General features: G+C 34.6%; 2 protein-coding genes across 2 annotated transcripts; one reads left to right on the top strand and one right to left on the bottom strand.

The window, feature by feature from the left end:
• Positions 1-209: 209 nt before the first annotated feature.
• Positions 210-3,080, top strand: LOC147567060 (uncharacterized). Its single transcript, XM_086668915.1, has one exon. It carries the CDS (start codon positions 426-428, stop codon positions 1,473-1,475), a length of 1,050 nt encoding a protein of 349 aa, XP_086525041.1. The 5' UTR covers positions 210-425; the 3' UTR covers positions 1,476-3,080.
• A 2,408-nt stretch (positions 3,081-5,488) lies between these two features.
• LOC147567059 (heavy metal-associated isoprenylated plant protein 23-like) lies at positions 5,489-6,764 on the bottom strand. Its single transcript, XM_086653663.1, has 2 exons — positions 6,220-6,764; positions 5,489-6,131 (listed from the first exon to the last, which is right to left on the bottom strand). Exons 1-2 carry the CDS (start codon positions 6,374-6,376, stop codon positions 5,833-5,835), a joined length of 456 nt encoding a protein of 151 aa, XP_086509789.1. The 5' UTR covers positions 6,377-6,764; the 3' UTR covers positions 5,489-5,832.
• Between the last annotated feature and the right edge of the window lie 14,353 nt (positions 6,765-21,117).

The following is a 21,117-nucleotide window of genomic DNA, read 5'->3' as shown; positions in this document are numbered from 1 at the left end:
AATTTTTGGAGTTCATAAATCATCATTATGACAAATTGCATTGTATTGGAGTTGATAAATCATCATCCTTAACAAATTTAACCCCTAGTTTCATCATGATCATATCTGATGCAGGCGCATCCCAAACGGCCACACGAACATGTCCTAGTCGGTCAAAGATTAGCAGTTTAATAAGAGTCCTAATTTAAGTATGAATCATGATGAATCTAGGTTTAGGAAGTTTCATTATTTTTAGTGTTTCTATTATTTAGGAAAGTCCAGTTTGTGTCTATCTAGGAAAGTCTAGTAATCTATAAAAGGGAGTCCAGTCTTTGTTTATGAGAGATTGAAGAGAAAACCAAATCAAATTTTATAGTTTATTCAGTTATTTTACCGTTCTTCGTTTACTTTATTTATCGTTTTTATATTTCCGCTGCGTCTACATCATGTGGTATTCAGAGCCACCAAAGTTTTTGGATAATGATTCTGGAAATTTTTTTCCAGACCTGTTAAATCCGTATCGATCGTATTCTATTCGTCAAGATGATTATATTCAATCAGATTATACTCATCAAGGGATAACGAATCGATGTTCATGTGCATCATGTGTGTATGAGAATAAGAATTCGTACGATTATCATTGGAATCCGGGAGAAACCGTACGAGAAAACTCATCGCAACCTCCATCCTCTTATTATCCGACAAACACCGAACCACCACCATCACCACCACCTCCGTACTCTTATACACCACCACCGTACTCTTATACTCCACCGCCGTACTCTAATCATTCACCACCACCGAATTCACCACCGTATTCATCATCACCGTCACCACCCCTACCATTGTCTTCTACAACTTCACATCCATATTACTCTTATACACCACCTCCGTCCTCGTATACACCACTACCGTACTCACCACCATATTCACCATCACCTCAATCTTCTTATACACCACCTCCGTCCTCGTATACACCACTACCGTACTCACCACCATATTCACCATCACCTCCATCTTCTTATACACCACCTCCGTACTCTTATTTACCATCACCTCCATCTTCTTATACACCACCACCGCCACCACAAACGACGTCTGCCGAAACGGTTCAATCACTACTATCCGATTTAGCTAAGATTCAAGATATGTGTGACGACCTCAGAACATTAATACGTCAACCATATTCCTCGTCGATTTTATCTTTCAATCATGAAGAAGAAAAAGAAGAATACAAAGAAGTGGAAGAAGTTGATCATGAAGAAGTTGAAGAGGGAGATTGTGAAAAAGATGATTCCAACTACAAAGAAATAATAGAAGAAGATGATACCAATAAAGGCGTTCACTTTGAACATAACAAAATTCTTTCGAATTTGGTGGAAGAAAAAGTTATCAGTGGGCTCAGTTACTTTTCGGGATTCAAGCGACAACGTAATCAAGTCCAAAATATTACCCTTAGTCAACGTTTCTTTGCCCTTAGGAAATTCTTATGCTAAGGCATACTTGGGTAAATCCCAGAAAGATGCTCCAAAGTATTGGCTTAATTTTTTTGCCAGTTCCACCATGTATACTTCCAAGGGAAGTGAATATGACACCATAGGGGAAGGAAATTTGAGGCTAATTTATAACTACCATGAAGAAAAACGTACTCACTATATTCATAACAGAAGCTCGGTCACAACACCCTTGAGTCAATCGTACAGTTTATATTCTGGATCATCGTCTAAAGAAGGCATTCCTTTGCTCAGTGAAGACTATGATTTTTCTCTCGACGAAGAAATTCTTTACTTTGTTTGGGATCCAGGAGCCTTTACAGTTTCACAAACTCGAACTTCGGCTTCTTGCGCATCTCTTTTTGGAAATATCTTTCAAGGATCAGATTTATGGGTTACGTTAATGGGTAATCCATCAAATAGAGGTTATCTTCAGCAACCATCTTTTGTTATGATACAAGATCTACAACCACATATTGTTCCTGGTGAGAAGATAAAAACTTTTGGGCTTAATTATGATGGGTTTAGTTTTTGTGTTGCTAGTATGTGTCAATTATATCTTATAGATACGAGAAAGCTAGTGACTCTGGTATTGGGGAGGATTCATGGTATTGATAAACCAAATTCTATTGAAGTGTTCAAATTGATGGGACTGATCATTCACGTCTCTAATGTGTTCGATAAGGAATTTCTTAGAAATATTCATGCGATAGGTAATTTTGCTACAATACCTTCTAGAAAAAGCAGAGCTTATGTCAAACATATAAATTTTGGAACTATGTGGGCTCGGAATGTAACTAAATTTCCACGTGATTATCGAGTTCGGGTTTATAAAATTCACGAAGATGAACGTGGGAAGGTAGTTTTTGAGTATCATATCAACGCTACATGTTTCCAGATCGATATCTTAATCGCACTTGGTTATGCTTCTACGAGTTTTTTCTACAGGTTTGAAGATAGTCGACACCTTGTTCAGTTATTTCAGGTGGTTATGAAACGAAACAAGGTGGTTTTCATATTGGAATTGAAGACGACATTCATTGTTGTTTTTCCAATAAAGAAGGTCGTATTTGTGATTTCTTTCCTGAAACTCAAAGATGACGGTCGATGTCGCAATTTGTTGGATATTTCTTCACTATTGTTGATTTTGCGAATCTTGGCGTGTCAAAGGGTCCGGATTCTAGTGGGTTCACTAGTCCATCATTGTCTTCTACGGATTTCCAAGAAATTTCGTGAAAAGTGGGCATTACGGATCGGTATGGCAAAACTCATCGTATGCGGGTGCATCAAATTGTTTTCTTCATCGAAAAGATTCGGGACGAACCTTCTGGGGAAAGGGGAGCTGATGCAGGCGCATCCCAAACGGCCCCACAAGGCCACACGAACATGTCCTAGTCGGTCAAAGATTAGCAGTTTAATAAGAGTCCTAATTTAAGTATGATTCATGATGAATCTAGGTTTAGGAAGTTTCATTATTTTTAGTGTTTCTATTATTTAGGAAAGTCCAGTTTGTGTCTATCTAGGAAAGTCTAGTAATCTATAAAAGGGAGTCCAGTCTTTGTTTATGAGAGATTGAAGAGAAAACCAAATCAAATTTTATAGTTTATTCAGTTATTTTACCGTTCTTCGTTTACTTTATTTATCGTTTTTATATTTCCGCTGCGTCTACATCAATATCTAATTGGACCAGATCCATCATCTTTTTCTTTGACTTTAACACCGCGAATCAAACTCCTAAACCCTTTTCAAAATCAAATCACTACATTAAAACCAAGAATCATTTATAATGGATACTTGGAAAAGGCCTAATCTAAGAGAGAAACAATATAGAGATAAAAAAAAGTCAACTAACGGACCAAATCAATTGAAGTATGGTATGAAACTAATGATTCCCATAACAGCAAACCGTAACGTCAGTAATAATCAATGGATGAACCATTATCTTTCTCATCTTTAGGGGTGTAATTAGACGAAAATTTATATTCATTGGTGGTACAATTATAATGTACCCAGAACGATTCCCATAACAGCAAATTGGCTTAGAACACACTAACTAAATGTTAAAGAATGATGATGAAGATGATGAAGATGAAGATGAAGATGAAGATGAAGATGAAGATGAAGATGAAGATGAAGGTGATGATGAAGATGATGAAGATGAAGATAAAAAAAGATGTTGAAGATGATAATGGTGATGAAGGTGGAAATGAGAAGATGTTATAATGATGGAGGGATGAAAAAATTAGGTTGTGGGTTTGGGGAATAAAGAATAATTTTCGGGGAATAACTTCTCTAGGGAATCCATGTTTTTTTTGTATATTCTCGGTGACATATTTTATTTTAGTCCAAAAACTCACTTGATCAAACATTGCCCCCAAAGCTTCATCTTCTTTATCACTTTGATCACCAACAACTTCCCACCAGCACCATTCTGGCCACCACCATTCCGACCACCATTGCTACCTCTCTTCTTTCCTCTATTTTCCTCTCTAACTCAATGTTACCTTCTTTCTCTTGTAGCTTTCGTTCTCTCTCTCTCTATCTCTCATTGTAGTCACTTTCATTACTTCTCTCATAGTAGACATGTCTCTCTCTCTCACTATTTATATCTCTCTCGCGGTCTTTATCTCTTTCTCACAGTCACCCTCTCTCAGTATGTATAGATCTCTCTGTGGAAATCACAGAGTTCGTGGCCACGTAATGGTAATGGCCACAAAATGGTCATGCCCATAAAATGTTTCGTGGCCACGAAATCCTCCTCGATGTCAGGTTCCGACGAAGAGAACACCTCCCTTAATCGAAGCGGTGTCTGTGTGAGAAGGGGAGGGAAACAATGAGAGATTGATTGAGAAACAGTGAGAGATTGAGATAAAAATAGTAAGAAATCGAAAGACATAGATAGTAGAGCAATAGAGAAAGATATTAAGAGATAGACAATGAGAAATAGAGAGAAAGAGAAGAAGAGGGAAATAATAAGAGAACAAGAGAGAGATGGTGTGAGACAATGGGAGAGAGAACAATAGGAGAGAGAGATATAGAGAGGGAGAAAGAAATAAAGAGAGATAAGATGAAGATTAGGGGGCAATGTTTGATCAAGTCAATTTTTGGACTAAAAAAAATGCCCTTGAGTCAATATTTATTGACTACAATCTTTGTTCCCCGAAGATTATTTTTTATTTCCCAAAGTCGTGGCCAAAAATTGATTAGGGAAAAAAAGAATTAATTGTTGAGAGAAAATATGAATTTATTAATGAACGACATGACTTGATGATTGATGATCATGAGACTATAAACACTGGGGTAATGTCAGAACGGTAAAACTTGTAACCCAACAGAAAAAATTAATGTTTGAAGGTAATTAAAGGGGAAATTGATTTAGGGGATATATTGAAAGTTGATCATCTTTAGGGGCTATATTGGTGGACTAATCATCTTTAGGGGTCGAAAAGGAATTAACCCAAAAGAAAAGCATCAATATTTTTATTACAATAAAACACAAACTCTTAAAAAAGGCCACCTGTATAAATTTATTGTTAACCAGCCAACAACTTTTTTGGCTGCTAGTTGTGTGTCTATTACAAAAATTTGGAGGTTATAGGTTCCCATAATTGTAGAAGTAGAATTTATCATTTATTGACTTTGGTCAGAGGGTAAATATAAAGTAAGGACATGAGTGGACATATCCATGCCTTAAGATGGTTTCAAAAGTATTTTATGATTTTTAGGGCTCAAGATGTGAAACCGGTGGTAGTTATCTGACTTGTTTAATTCATATATTTACTAAAGATGTATTAATTTAAACCATATTAATTGGCCGTTCCCTCTCCGGAAAATGACTTCAACTTGAAGTCAAAAGTTAAAAAAATTAACTTTAAAAAAAAGTTAATTTTCGACTTAGAAAAAAGTCGATATTATTTTTCTACCATACTAATTTTTCTGTTTTTTTCTTAAATAAGTCAAAAAGTAACTTATTTTAGCGTTGCCAAACAACAATTTAATGACTTTTCAACTTCATGTCACAAAAACAAAATAAAATCTCATATCCCAAAAACAACTGATTAATTAGACCCTTAAATTCTCAACACATAAAATACAACTTAAAACCAGATGAAGTGCCCTACTTAGTAAACTACTCTTTTAATCAAATATAGTAAAACAAACATCTAAAAAAAACTCCCAATTCCTCTATATACATAAAACCTTCTCATATAGGAGATTATCTGTGCAGATTGATCACATATTTTGGGAGAGTCAATATGTGATCAATCCGTAAAACAATCATCTAATGTGAGAGGTTTGTACGCACATCTATATATAACATTTATAATAAAATAATTGGTGTGTCTCCCTTTTGATCAAACTACATGATAGAACAAGCATTTGGATTATCATCACTAAACATGGTAGTATATTGATCTTCTTCTTGTTTGTTCACTGTATTTGTTGAAGTAACATCAACCTTTCTGACATAACCAGGGGGAGCTTTCTTGTCATAAGCTTGAGCAGTATAAGGATGAAGAACAAGATTATAAGGAACATAAGGCCAAATTTCAACTTTCTTGCCTGTTGATTTAGCTTTCTTTAAAACCTTGTTAGCTTCAACATATCCTGTTACAGTTACCTTTTGTTGTTTCCTGTTTATATCCACAGATTTAACTCCTACAAAAATGAAAAAAAAAAACATAGTATTATAAGATCAACCCATCATTTAGTAAGTACTAGAGAGAAAAAGTGGATGAATACATACCACTCATAGAAGAGAGAGTGTTCTTGACTTTAAGTTCACACCCATCACAATCCATCCTGACTTTGAGCTCAACAGTTCTCATCTGTTTCTTTTTCTTGTGTTTTTGAGTACTACTTAACAAATCAGAGAAGTATTCTATGGTTCCTTTAACACCCATGTTGTGTTTTCTTCAAATCTTTCAAGAATTAAAGATGATAACAAAGATGATGAGTTGATATAGAAACAAAAGATGGGTTTATGAGCTTCTTCTCTCTCCCTCTCTTTCTCTCTTTAAGTTAAAGTTTTGAGGTTTCTTTAGGAAACTTCCTTGCAAAATATGGGATTGTTTAAGGCCTCAAAGGCTCTTTTAGTTCTTCTCTTTGATGGCTCTAAGACATTGAGCACTTTCTTTATATAGTCCTTTCAAGTAAAAGAAAGAAAAGAAGAAAGGGAGTTGGTGCCACCTACAAATGAAAAAGAACAACACATAGAAACCTCAAGGGACCTGGTTTATTGTTCAAAATCTTAAAACATTAAAAGAATAATGAAATATTAAAAAGAGGGTTGATTGATGTTGTGGCCTCATTGGGTATAAGATATGCAATTGGAAACTTCGAGTGCAAGAAAGATGTTTTTGTAAGAATATTTTGTTTACCATTCCCCCAAGTCTATGTGCACACACTTTTACAAAAAAAAAAAGGGTGCTTCTAAAGGCACCGGGCCAAAAGGCTGTTAGCATCCGGAAATTTTATTGACTCGGGTCAATAGCCATTGACCCGAGTTCTCTATAAGCACCGGTTTTTAATGTGGGTGACATTCACCTTCATTTGCTTCTTCCATCTTCTTCTTCCAAAATAAAAAGAATACCAATTCATTTTTTTTCCAAAACAAAAATCATGTGTGCTCATCTAGATAGTGTAAGTAAAAAAAATTCATTTTTTCTTATTTACTTTATATTCCTGTTAGTAAATACACAAAATTGAAAAGAATGGGTCCACTCTCTTCTTCCTTCTTCACCAAATTTCATCCACAAAATAAACTCATTTTCTCTCCTCTTCCTTCTCATGTTCATCTTCATTCCTTCTATATCCCCTTTGTAAATGTAGAAGAAAGATTGCAAGATTCAGAAAGGTAGAGAGAGAGAGATGAGAATAAGGGTTTTTAGAGAGAGAAAGATGAAGAAAACCTTGCGAGAAGTAGAAGAGGAGCTGGTCATGGTCGAGTTCACGGGAAAGAGAGTGAGGATTGGGATGTTTATTAAGCCCCGGATCAGCTGATCCGGTTGGCCCTCTTAGGTCCCGGATCATCTGATCCGTTTGGTCCTCCTAAGTGCCGGATCATCTGATCCGTTTGGTCCTCCTAGGTCCCGGATCAGCTGATCCGTTTGGTCCTCTTAAGTCCCGGATCACCTGATCCGTTTGGTCCTCTTAAGTCCCGGATCAACTGATCTGTTTGGTCCTCTTAAGGCTCGGACTGGTTCAGTCCGTCCGATAGATTTTGTTTGATTTTGTGATAAACGGATGGAGGTGTTAGGGTTAAGTTGGCTTTGACTGGTGCCTACATAGTTGAACGGTGCTAACAGAGAAATGAGCAGTTGGGCCTGGTGCTAATAGAGATGGATGCTAACAGCCTTTTGGCTTGGTGCCTTTAGAAGCACCCAAAAAAAAAAACTAGTATATACTTACAAATTTTTTAATACTCCATAAAACAATGTGTAGTTACGAAATGACCCCTATAATATGAACTATTCACCCATTTGGCTCTCAATTTAATCCAACATTCGCACTTGACCCTCTTGTTTTTCTTTACCATCACAAAACTGTCTAAGTAATTATATTTTTTATTTCAGTTTTATTTCTTTTTTCCTTGATTTTGTTTCTCTCTTCTCAATATTCATCTTCTTCCTCAATCATCATCTTCTTCAACTATTTTATCTTCTTTACAAAATTTCATCTATATACATACCATAATAGTATCTCATTCTGTCTTTCTTACAATCCAAATTGCAATCAAGATTGAAATCTAATATGGCTTTTAAAAGAATATTGAATGAGTGTCAAGGAAGGATTCATGCCCTTCAAGAAACAGATGTTTGTGTCTAGATTTGTCCAACTAAATCATTTGTAAGAGCATCTCCAAAGGATACTCCAACCCTCCAAATTTTGTATGATATGGAGGGGCACGATTCACTCCTCCAAAAATTTGAGTTTGCAAGCTCTTGCCTTTTCAATGAAAATTTGAGTGATTTATACTTTTTGTATTTAAATCCCTAGTAAATTTTTTGGAGTCTCTTAATTGATAAGTCGTTATTTTCAAGTCCCTACTCCAGTATGCTATAAATTTTATGCCCCATTTTAATAATAAAAAATACACAAATCAATAATATTTGTCAGAAATTAAAGCAACTAAAATTTTAATTAATGAAAATATATTAAAAGACGTCTTACTATAATATATTTGTGTATGAATAAGTTTTTGTTTCAATACAAATAATTAGATTAGAATAACTATTTAAAATGTGGGCCAATTTTGGAGAAGATGCCATTTCGGAAAGGCATCTGGAGCTCCACCGTTGGAGATGCTAGGGGCATGTCTTTGTGTCTGTTCTTTTAATCAACTAGTATATGTTTCTGATTGTCGTATCTTCCAACTTCAACTCGGGGCTCCTAACTCATTAAATTCAAATTTAGATTCTTCCTTCAAATCGAGTATGATGAGGTTTCAAGGAAACCCAAATCTAATTTCTCTTTGAAGTTTATTTGAAAAATCTAGATTGTAGTTGGAAACTAATCTCAGTTTTGAGAAAGTGAGGGAAAGAGAAAGACATAAGATGATTGCTGAAGAAGATGACTATAGAGATAACCAAAAACAAAATTAGAATAAAGAAAAATTGAACTGGAAATAAAATTACTTAACGATTTTTGACATAAATGAAAGAAAACAAAGCTAGTGGGTATGCTAGACAAAATTAAAATCAGCGAGGGGAGTTGGTCATGAAAGCCATTTAGGAATTTGTTGACGTCGAAATTTGTGCTTCCGCTATCATTCCGGATGAGAGACTGCTCCGTCGAATCTCGTACTCCTCACGAGCTGGGGGTGCGAACCTGCAAAGAACTCGGGAACCTCTCCGACGCACAAGCCAGTTAGAAAGTTTTTGCAGTTAAAAGTAATAAATGTTAAGTGATTCGAGTTCAGGAATTTGACCTTTGATTGATGGTATTCGTTTTAGATATCGTAGTTGTGATTGTGAGTGTTCTACCTTGTCCAGGGCGAGTTCATTACCTTTTAAACTTGTTTGGTCAACTGCATCGAGCGGTTGAGATGAGGCAGTTGAGATCCACTAAATTTGATTGAAATGACGTAGCGGAAAACACCGAAGAAAAAATTAGATCTTCGTCTTAAGACTTGTAAAATCAAAACTAACAAAGATTAAACTAAATATTTAATTTTCTCTTTCAAACTTGGTGAACTAAATAACTACTGAGTCATTTTTATATAGCATTAGAGGTTTCCTAAACCTATACAAACTCTAATTAACAACTTATAATAAATACAATACTAATTTCTTAAACATAATCAAATTTAATAATAACTTCTCAATAAATAAAATACTAGGTTCTTAAACCTAATCAAATTCTAATAACAATTTCTAAATAAATAAAATACTAGAATCTAAAACTAAGAAGTTCCCTAAAATATAAAACAACTAAAAATAATTATTCGCTACTAACAAAAATAATAAAACAACTAAAAATAATTATTCGCTACTAACAAAAATAATAAAAAAAAACTACTAAAATAACTAGATTTGATGATATCTAAATTTCTTGGAAGATCTTCTGAAAATCTCCCTATATCATGAAGCTACTATTTCGTAGTCTTGAGATATTAGGATTTCTTTTGGGGATTATCCTATATATTCGATACACGTAAATTTCCTCATTCAAGGATATTCGGTATCTCGAATAGATCGAAATTTTCAATCGTATTTATCTTATGGGGGAAGGTTTCGTCTCCGCGGAACTCTTGCATCTCAAATTTAATAAATACTTAAGATCTTCGCCCACTGAGTTCTTTAATATGATTCGGGATTAAGTCAGTAAAGCGTTAGGCCCGCTTCTACCCCTCCCCCCGCCCCATATTTAGCGATTGAGGTATTGACCCCACTTACGCGAACCTCCTTGTCTTCTCTGAATTCTCATGACAGACCTGGTTGTATTTGAATCAGATCAGGGCTTAGGCGCCTAACCCCTTCTTCTTGCGCCAAAGATCTTATCATTTTCGAAGGAACTGGAGCTACATCTCTTTAAATTTCCATGCAAGAGTTCTTATGTGTTTCCACACCCCTTTGTGACCTCGAAAAATAAGACTATTGTATCGACACTTTAGTTTTGGGCTTGAGTGGAAGACCTCTTTCGCATATAACCTCCATGTTGACTTGGGTACGGGTTAACCTTTTGGATTTTTGGTTCTCCTTGACTTATTGAATGTAGTCAACTAATGACTAATTTTTGGATCATCATGATTACCCTAAAAAATATTTGTATATAGTGTGCGTCGTTTGTTTTTAAAAAAAAAAATATGTGTCATTTTATTCTTTAGTATAAGTCCATGTGTACACTTTTATTGAAAGAAACCTATCATGTACGTGTTTTAGGTTTCAAGAAAAACAATTGCAAACATCACCATCATCACGATTCATATAGCGGTGTTATAGATAAACATACATTAGCTTTAAAACCCCAAAATTGACGAAGGGTTCATAAAATTAACACTTAATAAAAAATAGTTTGTGTCAGAATTTTTTTCACAATCAGTCTAAAAGATTAAATTTGAATTGAAATGTTAAGTTTTATGATGGTTAGAGTTATCTTCAGAAGTGATAATGCACAACTTGAGGGGTAAAAATATAAGCTATGTCAATTGCATATCAAATTTTGTAAAAGACATTTTAAAATCTATTATGCACGGAGATATGCATGGTGTGAAATACCAAATGACATAAACAAAATATTTGGAAATGCATTGTGCATCGGAAAAATATGGCATTTTGCACTTGAATACTTCTCCGCAATTAATCCTATTTTTTGGACCTTTTGTGCAATTCCCTTTTGAAAAGGGGTAAAATAGAAACCGTAGTCTCTCTGAAAGAAAGTGGCAAGTGAGGTTTGAATGAGAATGGGAATGTCCAATGCAAAACAACCAAGAATACAATAAAGTGTGAGCTGGATATGCTAAGCCATCATCACCTGATATGATGTGTGATAGGTGCCATGTGTCAAAATGAACAGCAGGTGAAAGCTTAGGGTCCCTTTTAAGGGAGCGGGTAGAAAAAGTTGGTACATCTTTATAATATGGAATAAAGAATCCTCTCATTAGTAGGTTGGCAGTTTGTGAGTTGTGTTTAGTTTTGATTAGAGAGAGAGAGAGGGAGAGAATTTCAAACAAAGAAAAGAATAGGAAAGAGGGAGGGAGAGAGAGAGAGAGGCAACTTAGCTGTTTTTAGAAGCCCTCGTGTATAGGGACCTCAATCTCTTTTCAGTTAACACATCTTTATAATGAGGCCATAAAACTTTACATATTACTTTGAAGGGCCTATATTAAAAAAATTCTCAACATCCTCCAACTGCATTAAACTCTAAATTTCTCTCCCTTCCTTCTTGTATCGACAAGAAAGGAAATTTGAGAACCCTCAACTTAGAAAATGCTGATAATGACAAAATCCCCTCGATCGTCAACTGGAGGAGGAGGAAAATGATGATGAAAGTGGAGAAGAATGGGAGGGAGAGAAGATAGTGGTAGTAGAGAATTTTTATATTGGAAGTGGTATTGATGGAAAGATAACAAAAACAAATTAATGACGTCCGAGAGGTCTCTCTACCAATTTGTATAGACTCCAAGGGCATAACCTAAAAAACTATACACCAAATAGGGATCTCTATACATGCACCTTTTGGAAAACTATATTCTAATAGGGAAGAGGCCGTAGGCTATTCTCCTCATCTGTATATTTGAATTTTGAAGTCACCTCCATCTTTAGCATACCTTTCAAATTCTTAATGTGAACTTTTATGGAAAATGATGATCTGAACTTTAGAGGCTTTAGAGAGACTGGCAAACATAGAGATGCACTTTAAAAGAAAAATCAAAAGATACAGATTAGAATAAGGCTTAGGGATTAGGTTTATTATTTAGCCTCAATAATATTTTGAAAAAGGTGGGTTACAAAACAAATAAACGTTGAAGGAAGGTGGTTATGGTTTATTTTAGCTATTTGGAAAATTGAATTATTTTTCTAGGGAATTAGACAAAAGACTTAGTTTTTTAAAAAAATAAGTTAAAAAGACAAATTATATTTTGTTTGGTTAAAAACCCAAAATTTGTATTTTGTTTAGTTAAAAACTAAAATATTTTTCGTTTGTTCAATTAAAACCCCATATGTTTTTGCAATCCTCTTGCAAGTTGTTCCAACCCTCTTGCAAAGTTATTGCAAACTTCTTGAAAGATATCTCAAATTACGAAAATACATAGAGAGCTGAAAACTAAAAAAAATTAGTGATTCTTTTTCACCAAAACATAAAAATTATAGATCTCTCATTACTGTAGATTTTCAATGAAAATAAAGTTTAACAGATTATAGGTTTAGAGTTAGGATTGCACACTAAGTTTTCAGGTCTATATTGAAAAGATAGTCTAAAACATTATAGTTTTAGAGTTAGGATTGAGGTTTACATAAAAAAAATCTGATTATAACCATAATAACATATGGCCTAATAATGACCTTATTATCAATGGCGGACCCAGAAAATGTTGTTTATTGGGTACATTTTAGTTATAATAATTAGCGAAAAAGTAAATATCACGATCGATGGTTGATTGTCAAATTACATTACCAATCTAAATTACATAAATTGTTGTGTTATAAGTAAATTGTCCAAAAGTTAATGTAGTGTTCAAACTAGTAATCTTTATATGTTATGGCGACACTTTCAAGGAATTGTTTGCGACTAACTTGTGAAGTGTTTTAATTAAGGAAATTGACCCGAAGACCTAATTTTAAACTTTTATTTAGTTAAAAGGACAAGTTAAAGAAAAATTGTTAAAATCCAAATTTTGTACTATATTTTTTTGTTAACACTCCAAATATTTGTATTTTGTTTGCTTCAAAACCCAATATTTTCTACAAAAATGTTGCAAGGCGTTGCAAAGGTGTTGCAAGACGTTGCAAAGATGTTGCAAGGGGTTGCAAAGCTGTTGTAAGGTGTTGCAAAACGCTCCAAAACTATTGCAAAGCATCTAAAGATGTCGCAAGGCGTTAAAAAGTTGTTGCAAGACGCTGCAAAACTGTCTATAAGTGTTGCAAATTAAAAAAAAAATAGTCAAGAAGCTGAAGACTAAAAAAATTGACTGATCTTTTTTAAGCAAAGTCCAAATATTTTAGAGAGTTTTGACCGATTTTCCTTTTAATTGCAATCTAAATATAATAAGTAGTTATATACATATTTTAATTACATAAAAAATACGTAAACTTTAAAAAAATGATGAGATTTCTTTTGACCTGGAATAGAATTATCATAATTTATATTTATATTCTTTAAAAGAGTTGAAGAGAGATAAGAGGGAGAGAAGGTTGATTTTGGAAAAATTATTCACATAAAATATACATTAACAAAATAAAAAACAAAAGGACATAAGCAATACCAAGACAAAGAATTTACTCAAGAGATGGGACATTAATTAAAAGGAGTCAAGCTGAAAAAATAAAAATACCAAAAGAGAATTGATAAGAAAATATAGGGCAGAAAAAATGAAGGACAAAAAATTACCATAATAAAGAAAAGTGGGGCAGAAAACAAATTACCTAAAAAGAATTAAAATAAAGAAAAGACTACCCCAGCAAGAATACACTCCTTCAACCATTAAGCCAAACATTTTCTTTTCCTCACAAAAAAAGAGGACTACCATTATATTACATCAAGTCTATATTGTTATGACTCTCGACAAAAAAACAGTTAATATTGTTGTGTTTTTAAACTCCGACCTACTAGACATTTTCAACTTCACGTTTGTGGGGGCACATGCTCCCGCAGACTCTTATGTAAGGCCGCCTTGTGAGAACTAGGGTTTCGACTGAGAGAACTAGGGTTTTGGCAGTAAGAGAAATGAGAAGATTAGGACAAACTCTAATCACTTATATGGTCAACATCAAAGACTAGTCAAGTCAAGTCCTAAGAAGTCAGTCAAGATGTCAAAGGCCTGTGAACCCAGCCCAAGCTCAAGTCCTGCCACTTCATCACCTGCTAAAGGCAGCCACAACAAATAAAGATTAGATTAGTTAATCTTTCTGTTATTAGTTAGTCTTTCTGTTATTCTGTTATGAAAACAGTTTTCTGTTTTCTCTTCTCTATGAACTCTATATAAAGGAAAAATGTAATGTGAAAAGATATTGATTGGAAAAATAAAATTAGAGTCAAGTGGAGTTTCTTACATGGTATCAGTTAGGTTAGAAAGATCCAACAAGCTAGGGTTTCTCCTCTTGAACTCAAGAACAATCATCATCATCTCATTCATAACATTGAAACATCAAAACATGAAGAAGATTAATATTCAAGAAGATTAAAGATCAAAGATTTCTCAACATTACAAATTCAAGGAATTCATATAACAATATTCAAGAGATTAAGAATCACTTACTGTTTTTTTCGTGCTGTTCTTCGAATTTGGCTTTCTTTTTTCATCATGGCAGCACAAATACAAGGTAATCTCCCTCCAATTTCATCTGTTACTAGCTTTATCACTGAAAAACTTGATGACTCCAACTATTTGATGTGGAGAGATCAAGTTGAGACCTTGCTAGCTACTTATGATCTATTAGGGTTTGTCACTGGTTCTATAGAAGAACCTCCTCAACTTAGAATAATTCAAGGTATAGAACAAGTAAACCCAGACTATCAACTTTGGAGATCAAAAGAAAGTTTTGTAAAGTCATATCTTAAGAGTACCTTATCAAAATCTGTGTATTATGATACATATGGTCTAAGGACTGCTAAAGATATGTGGGACTATTTAGACCTCACAAACAATGAGGGTCTTGAGTCCAAAAAGGATCAATTAAGAAGGAAATTACAGACTATAAAGAAAGGTAATGCTTCCATTGCTGAATATCTCAGAGAATTAAAGCAGATTGCTGATGCTTTAATGTCTGTTCATGATAGAATAAGTGAGTCTGAATTGGTCAGACTAGCTATTCAGGGTCTAGGGTCTGATTATGATCAGTTTATCATTGCACTTAGAGCCAACAATGAACATTTAACACTAGCTCATCTCAATCAAGACTCATTCAGCATGAACAGTGGTTACTCCAAAAGGAAACTGATCAAGAAGCCTATTATGTTAGAAGATTAAACCCAAAACAGTATAATAAACCACCAAATAAGCCTGCACCTTCTTACTACAGGAATCAAGCTTATACAAACAACAATGGGCCTTCTATGAATAATCAGGGTAATAGTAGTTCTTTGACAAATCAAGGAAATAATTTCATGAATAATCAGCAAAAGGGTAGGAAAGCTGATGATTTTGATTTCTCATCTGTTCCCTGTGGTCTGTGTAAAAGATGGGGACATGTTCCAAGTGTGTGTTATTTCAGATATAGACCTAATAAGTTTCAATCAGGATATCATACTGAGTCACATGATCAACAAGAAGAAATAATAGAACATGATAATGATAATACAGCTTTCAAGTCCTATCTATATGAGGAAGAATCTATGTTAGAATGCAATAATGCAATTCTATTACCACATGAGCATAGTGATGATAATGATGATTTTCAGGAATGTCATACTGCTATAGTTATTGAGGATGAAGGAGAAGATGATATCTTTTATGATTGTTTATCAGATTATGAACAGTGCTATGTGTCTACAGTCTCAAATACAACAAATATCAAAGATAAATCATGGCTTGCTGATACAGGGGCAAGTAGTCATATGACTCATAGTGAGGAGAACCTTAGTTCTGTTCAGCCTTATATAGGAAAAGAGGTTGTTATGGTTGGGAGTGGTAAATTCTTACCTATAACTAGTACAGGTAATTCTAAACTTGCAACTTCCACACATGAATTTGGTCTAAGTAAGGTTCTCTGTGTTCCTCATCTAAAGAGGAATCTATTGTCTATATCAAAGTTTACAATGGACAATTCCTGTTCAGTAGAATTTCTACCTTGGGGTTACAACATCAAGGATATTCATTCTCAGAAAATACTAGCTGAAGGACCTATCAAAAACAATCTATATCCCATTGAAGTTCATGTTCCTATGTTAAAACAAAGGACTATCTCTGCCAATTTAGCTCAAACAAGAACAACATATGAAACTTGGCATGCAAGATTAGGTCATACTCATAGTGGAGTCATTAAACAACTATCTCATGAAAATAAGATTGCTATATCAAACAAATTTGAGAATACCTTCGCCAATCATGTGAATTAGGTAAAAGTAAATGTTTACCTTTTGAGAATTCCTCTACTACAACAACTACTCCTCTATACTTAATTCATTGTGATATTTGGGGACCAGCCCCTATATCTACACCTAATGGAGCAAAATACTACATTCTATTTCTAGATGACTATAGCAAATTCAGCTGGATATATGCAATGAAAGTCAGATCTGACAGCATTAAGTGTTTTACTCACTTTAAGGCAACAAATGAAAATCTCTTAAAGGAGAAGATTGTTTATTTTCAATCTGATGGAGCTCCTGAACTAAAACAAGGGGTTTTCAGGGCTTTTCTAGACAAGAATGGAATCATTTTCAGATGTTCCTGTCCATATACCCCTCAGCAAAATGGAAAAGCTGAAAGGAAGCATAGACACATCACTGAGCTAGGTAATACACTATCTTTTCATTGTTCTTTACCAAAAAGTTTATGGCTTGATGCATTTAGCACTGCTGTTTATATCATAAATAGACTACCCACAAAAACTTTACAAGGAACATCACCATTTGAAACCTTATTTCATGTGTCTCCTGATTATTCCAATCTCAAAGTATTTGGTTGTGCATGCTATCCTCACCTTGGTGAGCTTAGAACAGATAAACTAAGTCCCAAGAGTATACAATGTGTGTTTTTGGGATATAGTAATGAACATAAAGGTTATAGGTGCTATGACCCTACATCCAAGAGACTTTATATTTCTAGGCATGTTATTTTTGAAGAAGACAACTTTCTATATGTCAACCTCTCTCAAAAACAGCCTAGTAGTGATCAGACAATGAAACCACATATTTCATTACCCCTGCCACCTATATGTCATTATTAGGATAGTACTGAATTTGGGACACCTAGTATGCATACTAGTACACCAGCAAATTCAGACACTAGGTGTTCTTCTACAAGTGATTTGGGCATTACAAATGTTAGCACACCAGCAAATTCACAAGTACAAAGACATCCTATACCATCTGATCAAATAACAACAAGGAGCAGAAATGGTATTATCAAGAGTAAACAATTACCTAGTGATTTTGTGGCACATTATTCATCACCTCACATTTTAAATGTTGCTTTTCTATCAATTTTGCAACTACCAATTGAACCCACATCTTATAAGGAGGCAGCAAAGCATACTGAATGGGTAAAGGCCATGAATGAAGAATATCAAGATTTACTTGATAATAAGACATGGTCTCTAGTTCCTTATGCAAATCATATGAATATACTTGGGTGTAAGTGGGTATTCAAGATAAAGCAGAAAAGTGATGGCTCTATAGAAAGATATAAAGCAAGATTAGTAGCCAAAGGTTATCATCAACAAGAAGGGGTTGACTATGAAGAGACTTTTAGCCCAGTGGTAAAGGCAAATACAATAAGGATGGTTCTCACTATTGCAATCACGAATTCATGGCATATTAAACAGCTTGATGTATCAAATGCCTTCCTACATGGAACTTTTGATGAGGCTGTCTATATGATACAACCACCAGGTTTTGTTCAACCAGGGAAGGACAACCATGTTTGTCACCTTCATAAGGCTTTGTATGGCCTAAAGCAGGCTCCAAGAGCCTGGTTCAACAAATTTGCCACTTTTCTGTTGGAGTATGGATTTAAGAAAAGTAGGTCAGATCACTCCATGTTTGTCTATCATACAGAGACAACCAAAATGGTCCTACTTCTATATGTGGATGATATCATCCTCACAGGCAACTCATTGTCCCAACTATCAAGTCTCATAAAGGATCTAGGCAACAGCTTTAAGATGAAAGACTTGGGTCCCTTGGCTTATTTTTTAGGGATTGAAGTTACACATGATCAATTCAAGGGTACATTACTACTCACACAGAACAAGTACACATTACAACTTCTACAGAAAGCAAATCTCTTAGATTCAAAACCCTCAAAATTGCCAGTATCAAGTGGAAAAAGGGTCTCACTTACAGAGGGGGATGCACTTTCAAATCCCACTGAGTATAGAAGTCTTGTAGGAGCACTTCAGTACCTCACTCTGACTCGACCAGATATCTCCTTTGCAGTTAATTATTCAGCCCAGTTCATGCATCAACCAACAACAGTACATTTGGTCATTGTAAAGAAGATATTAAGATACTTAAAAGGGTCAATGGGGTCTGGAATCAACCTTTCATCAGGTGATTTGTCTGTTCTTATAGCTTATTCTGACTCGGATTGGGCTGGATGCCCTGACTCAAGAAAGTCGACTGGGGGATACTGTATTTTCTTAGGCTCAAGTCTTATCTCATGGAGCTCAAAGAAACAGGCAACAGTGGCCAAATCATCAACAGAAGCAGAGTATAAATCTCTATCAAATGCAGCCACTGAATTAGTTTGGATATCATACCTTATGGATGAACTCGGTTGTGCTCTCTCTCGTCCTTTTCAACTCTTCTGCGACAATATCAGTGCGAAATACCTAGCCTCGAATCTTGTTTATCACGCTCGCACAAAACATATAGAGGTGGATTTTCATTATGTTCGTGATTTGGTCTCGAATGGATCGGTGAAGATAACTCATATTTCCACCACAGAACAGTTAGCAGATATCTTCACAAAAGGATTATCAAAAGATCTCTTCAAGAAATTTCGGGACAAACTGATGGTTTTTCGTTCCTCATCACCATCGGTTTGAGGGGGGCTGTGAGAACTAGGGTTTCGACTGAGAGAACTAGGGTTTCGGCAGTAAGAGAAATGAGAAGATTAGGGCAAACTCTAATCACTTATATGGTCAACATCAAAGACTAGTCAAGTCAAGTCCTAAGAAGTCAGTCAAGATGTCAAAGGCCTGTGAACCCAGCCCAAGCTCAAGTCCTGCCACTTCATCACCTGCTAAAGGCAGCCACAACAAATAAAGATTAGATTAGTTAATCTTTCTGTTATTAGTTAGTCTTTCTGTTATTCTGTTATGAAAACAGTTTTCTGTTTTCTCTTCTCTATGAACTCTATATAAAGGAAAAATGTAATGTGAAAAGATATTGATTGGAAAAATAAAATTAGAGTCAAGTGGAGTTTCTTACACGCCTCAACTTATTATATCTCCAATGCCAAATGGGTGCGCCTATAGGCATCCAACCTTTTTACTCTTGGGCTAACCTGCTCTTATAATCATATTCGAGACTACACTTTCGGTATTTGGGTGTAATATCGAATTGAGGTTTACACGAAAAATATATATTGGTCTAAAGTATTGATCTTAATGAAACTATAGTCAAGATGTAACATATGCAAAAAAAGAAAAAATAGATTTGGTCCACTCGTCAATGGTATTTATATTTTATTGATCTATCAGTTTTGTTTTAAGCATATATAATTCAAATATAATATATTTAAGGGCCTATATTTAAATGTGAGAGAGAGAGAGAGAGGTGGCAGAGTTAAAACCATTCAACATGTACCAAAAACAAAAAACAAGCTTGATAGTGATGTATATTGGCTAAGGTTTAATTTTTTTAACCTTACTCGAAGATATTTTTTGAGAACAGTTGGTGAGCCAATCAAGGAAACATAAAATAAGAACCTAGATGCATAAAATCAACAACTATACTCAATAATTGATGAAACCCTAGATCACAATGCACATGGCACCCCCAACTAACTTTGAGGACAAACTGTTCAGAATATGTGAACTTGAATTTCACAATTCAAAGAACAAACACCTTCTCATGTCCTCCCTATCTCTCTCTGTATATTGGTACGAAAATGTATATACATTTGTTGGTATGTTTGTTATTATATTTATATAACTCCTAAATAGCATGGGAACACCTGGCAGGTGTTTACATCTTATTGCAAAATATTTTGTTATCCAAAATGGTTTTTTTGTTGTTGAGATTATCCAAAATGGTTAGAGTGGTATGGGTTCATAACTGGAGATCAAGTGTAACTAGAGACGGAACCAAAACTTGATTAGAGGGAGGCCAAACTATTCCAGTCATAAATTAGTTTGAGAAATTTATACAACAGTTTCATTTAAAAATGACGACCTAAATATCAACCACGGCAAAAGACACAAATAAAAAATACAAATAAGGATTAGGTGGAAAGGATTGGGCTTAGGTTTAAGTTTGCATTTGGATTGGAATAATGGGGCCAATATACTTTGAAGGGAAAGTGACTCCTTCCAATACTTAAACGACATGTAAATACGTCTCTGAGTGTAACGACATGTACTTAAACGTTGTCAGTAAAATCTTGGTTGCTCAATACAAATTCAAAATTTGTAAAGGCATATAAATAAATTGGATACTCAATAAAATATTTTTTGAATGCATATCATAAAATGGGTCGTGTAAGTATCTATATTCATCTAAAATATAAAGAAAAAAAAGAAAAATGATAGAGAACAAGAAAATCCAGACATACTATAGAAATACATCCTATGTGGCTTGCTGTGATTCGTGTTCT

This window comes from Eschscholzia californica, unplaced genomic scaffold, assembly GCF_041429995.1.
Source record: "Eschscholzia californica isolate CP2 unplaced genomic scaffold, dmEscCali1.0.p SCAF_1, whole genome shotgun sequence".
Lineage (NCBI taxonomy): Eukaryota > Viridiplantae > Streptophyta > Magnoliopsida > Ranunculales > Papaveraceae > Eschscholzia > Eschscholzia californica.
Note: the sequence above shows the minus strand (reverse complement) of the source record. Positions and strands in the feature narration are given on the sequence as shown.

Excerpts from the sequence above, each read along its gene's own strand:
- LOC147567059 (XM_086653663.1), bottom strand. The coding sequence starts at position 6,376 with ATGGGTGTTAAAGGAACCATAGAATACTTCTCTGATTTGTTAAGTAGT. Across the intron at positions 6,132-6,219 it reads CACTCTCTCTTCTATGAGTG|GAGTTAAATCTGTGGATATA; the intron begins GTATGTATTCAT and ends TCATTTTTGTAG.
- LOC147567060 (XM_086668915.1), top strand. The coding sequence starts at position 426 with ATGTGGTATTCAGAGCCACCAAAGTTTTTGGATAATGATTCTGGAAAT.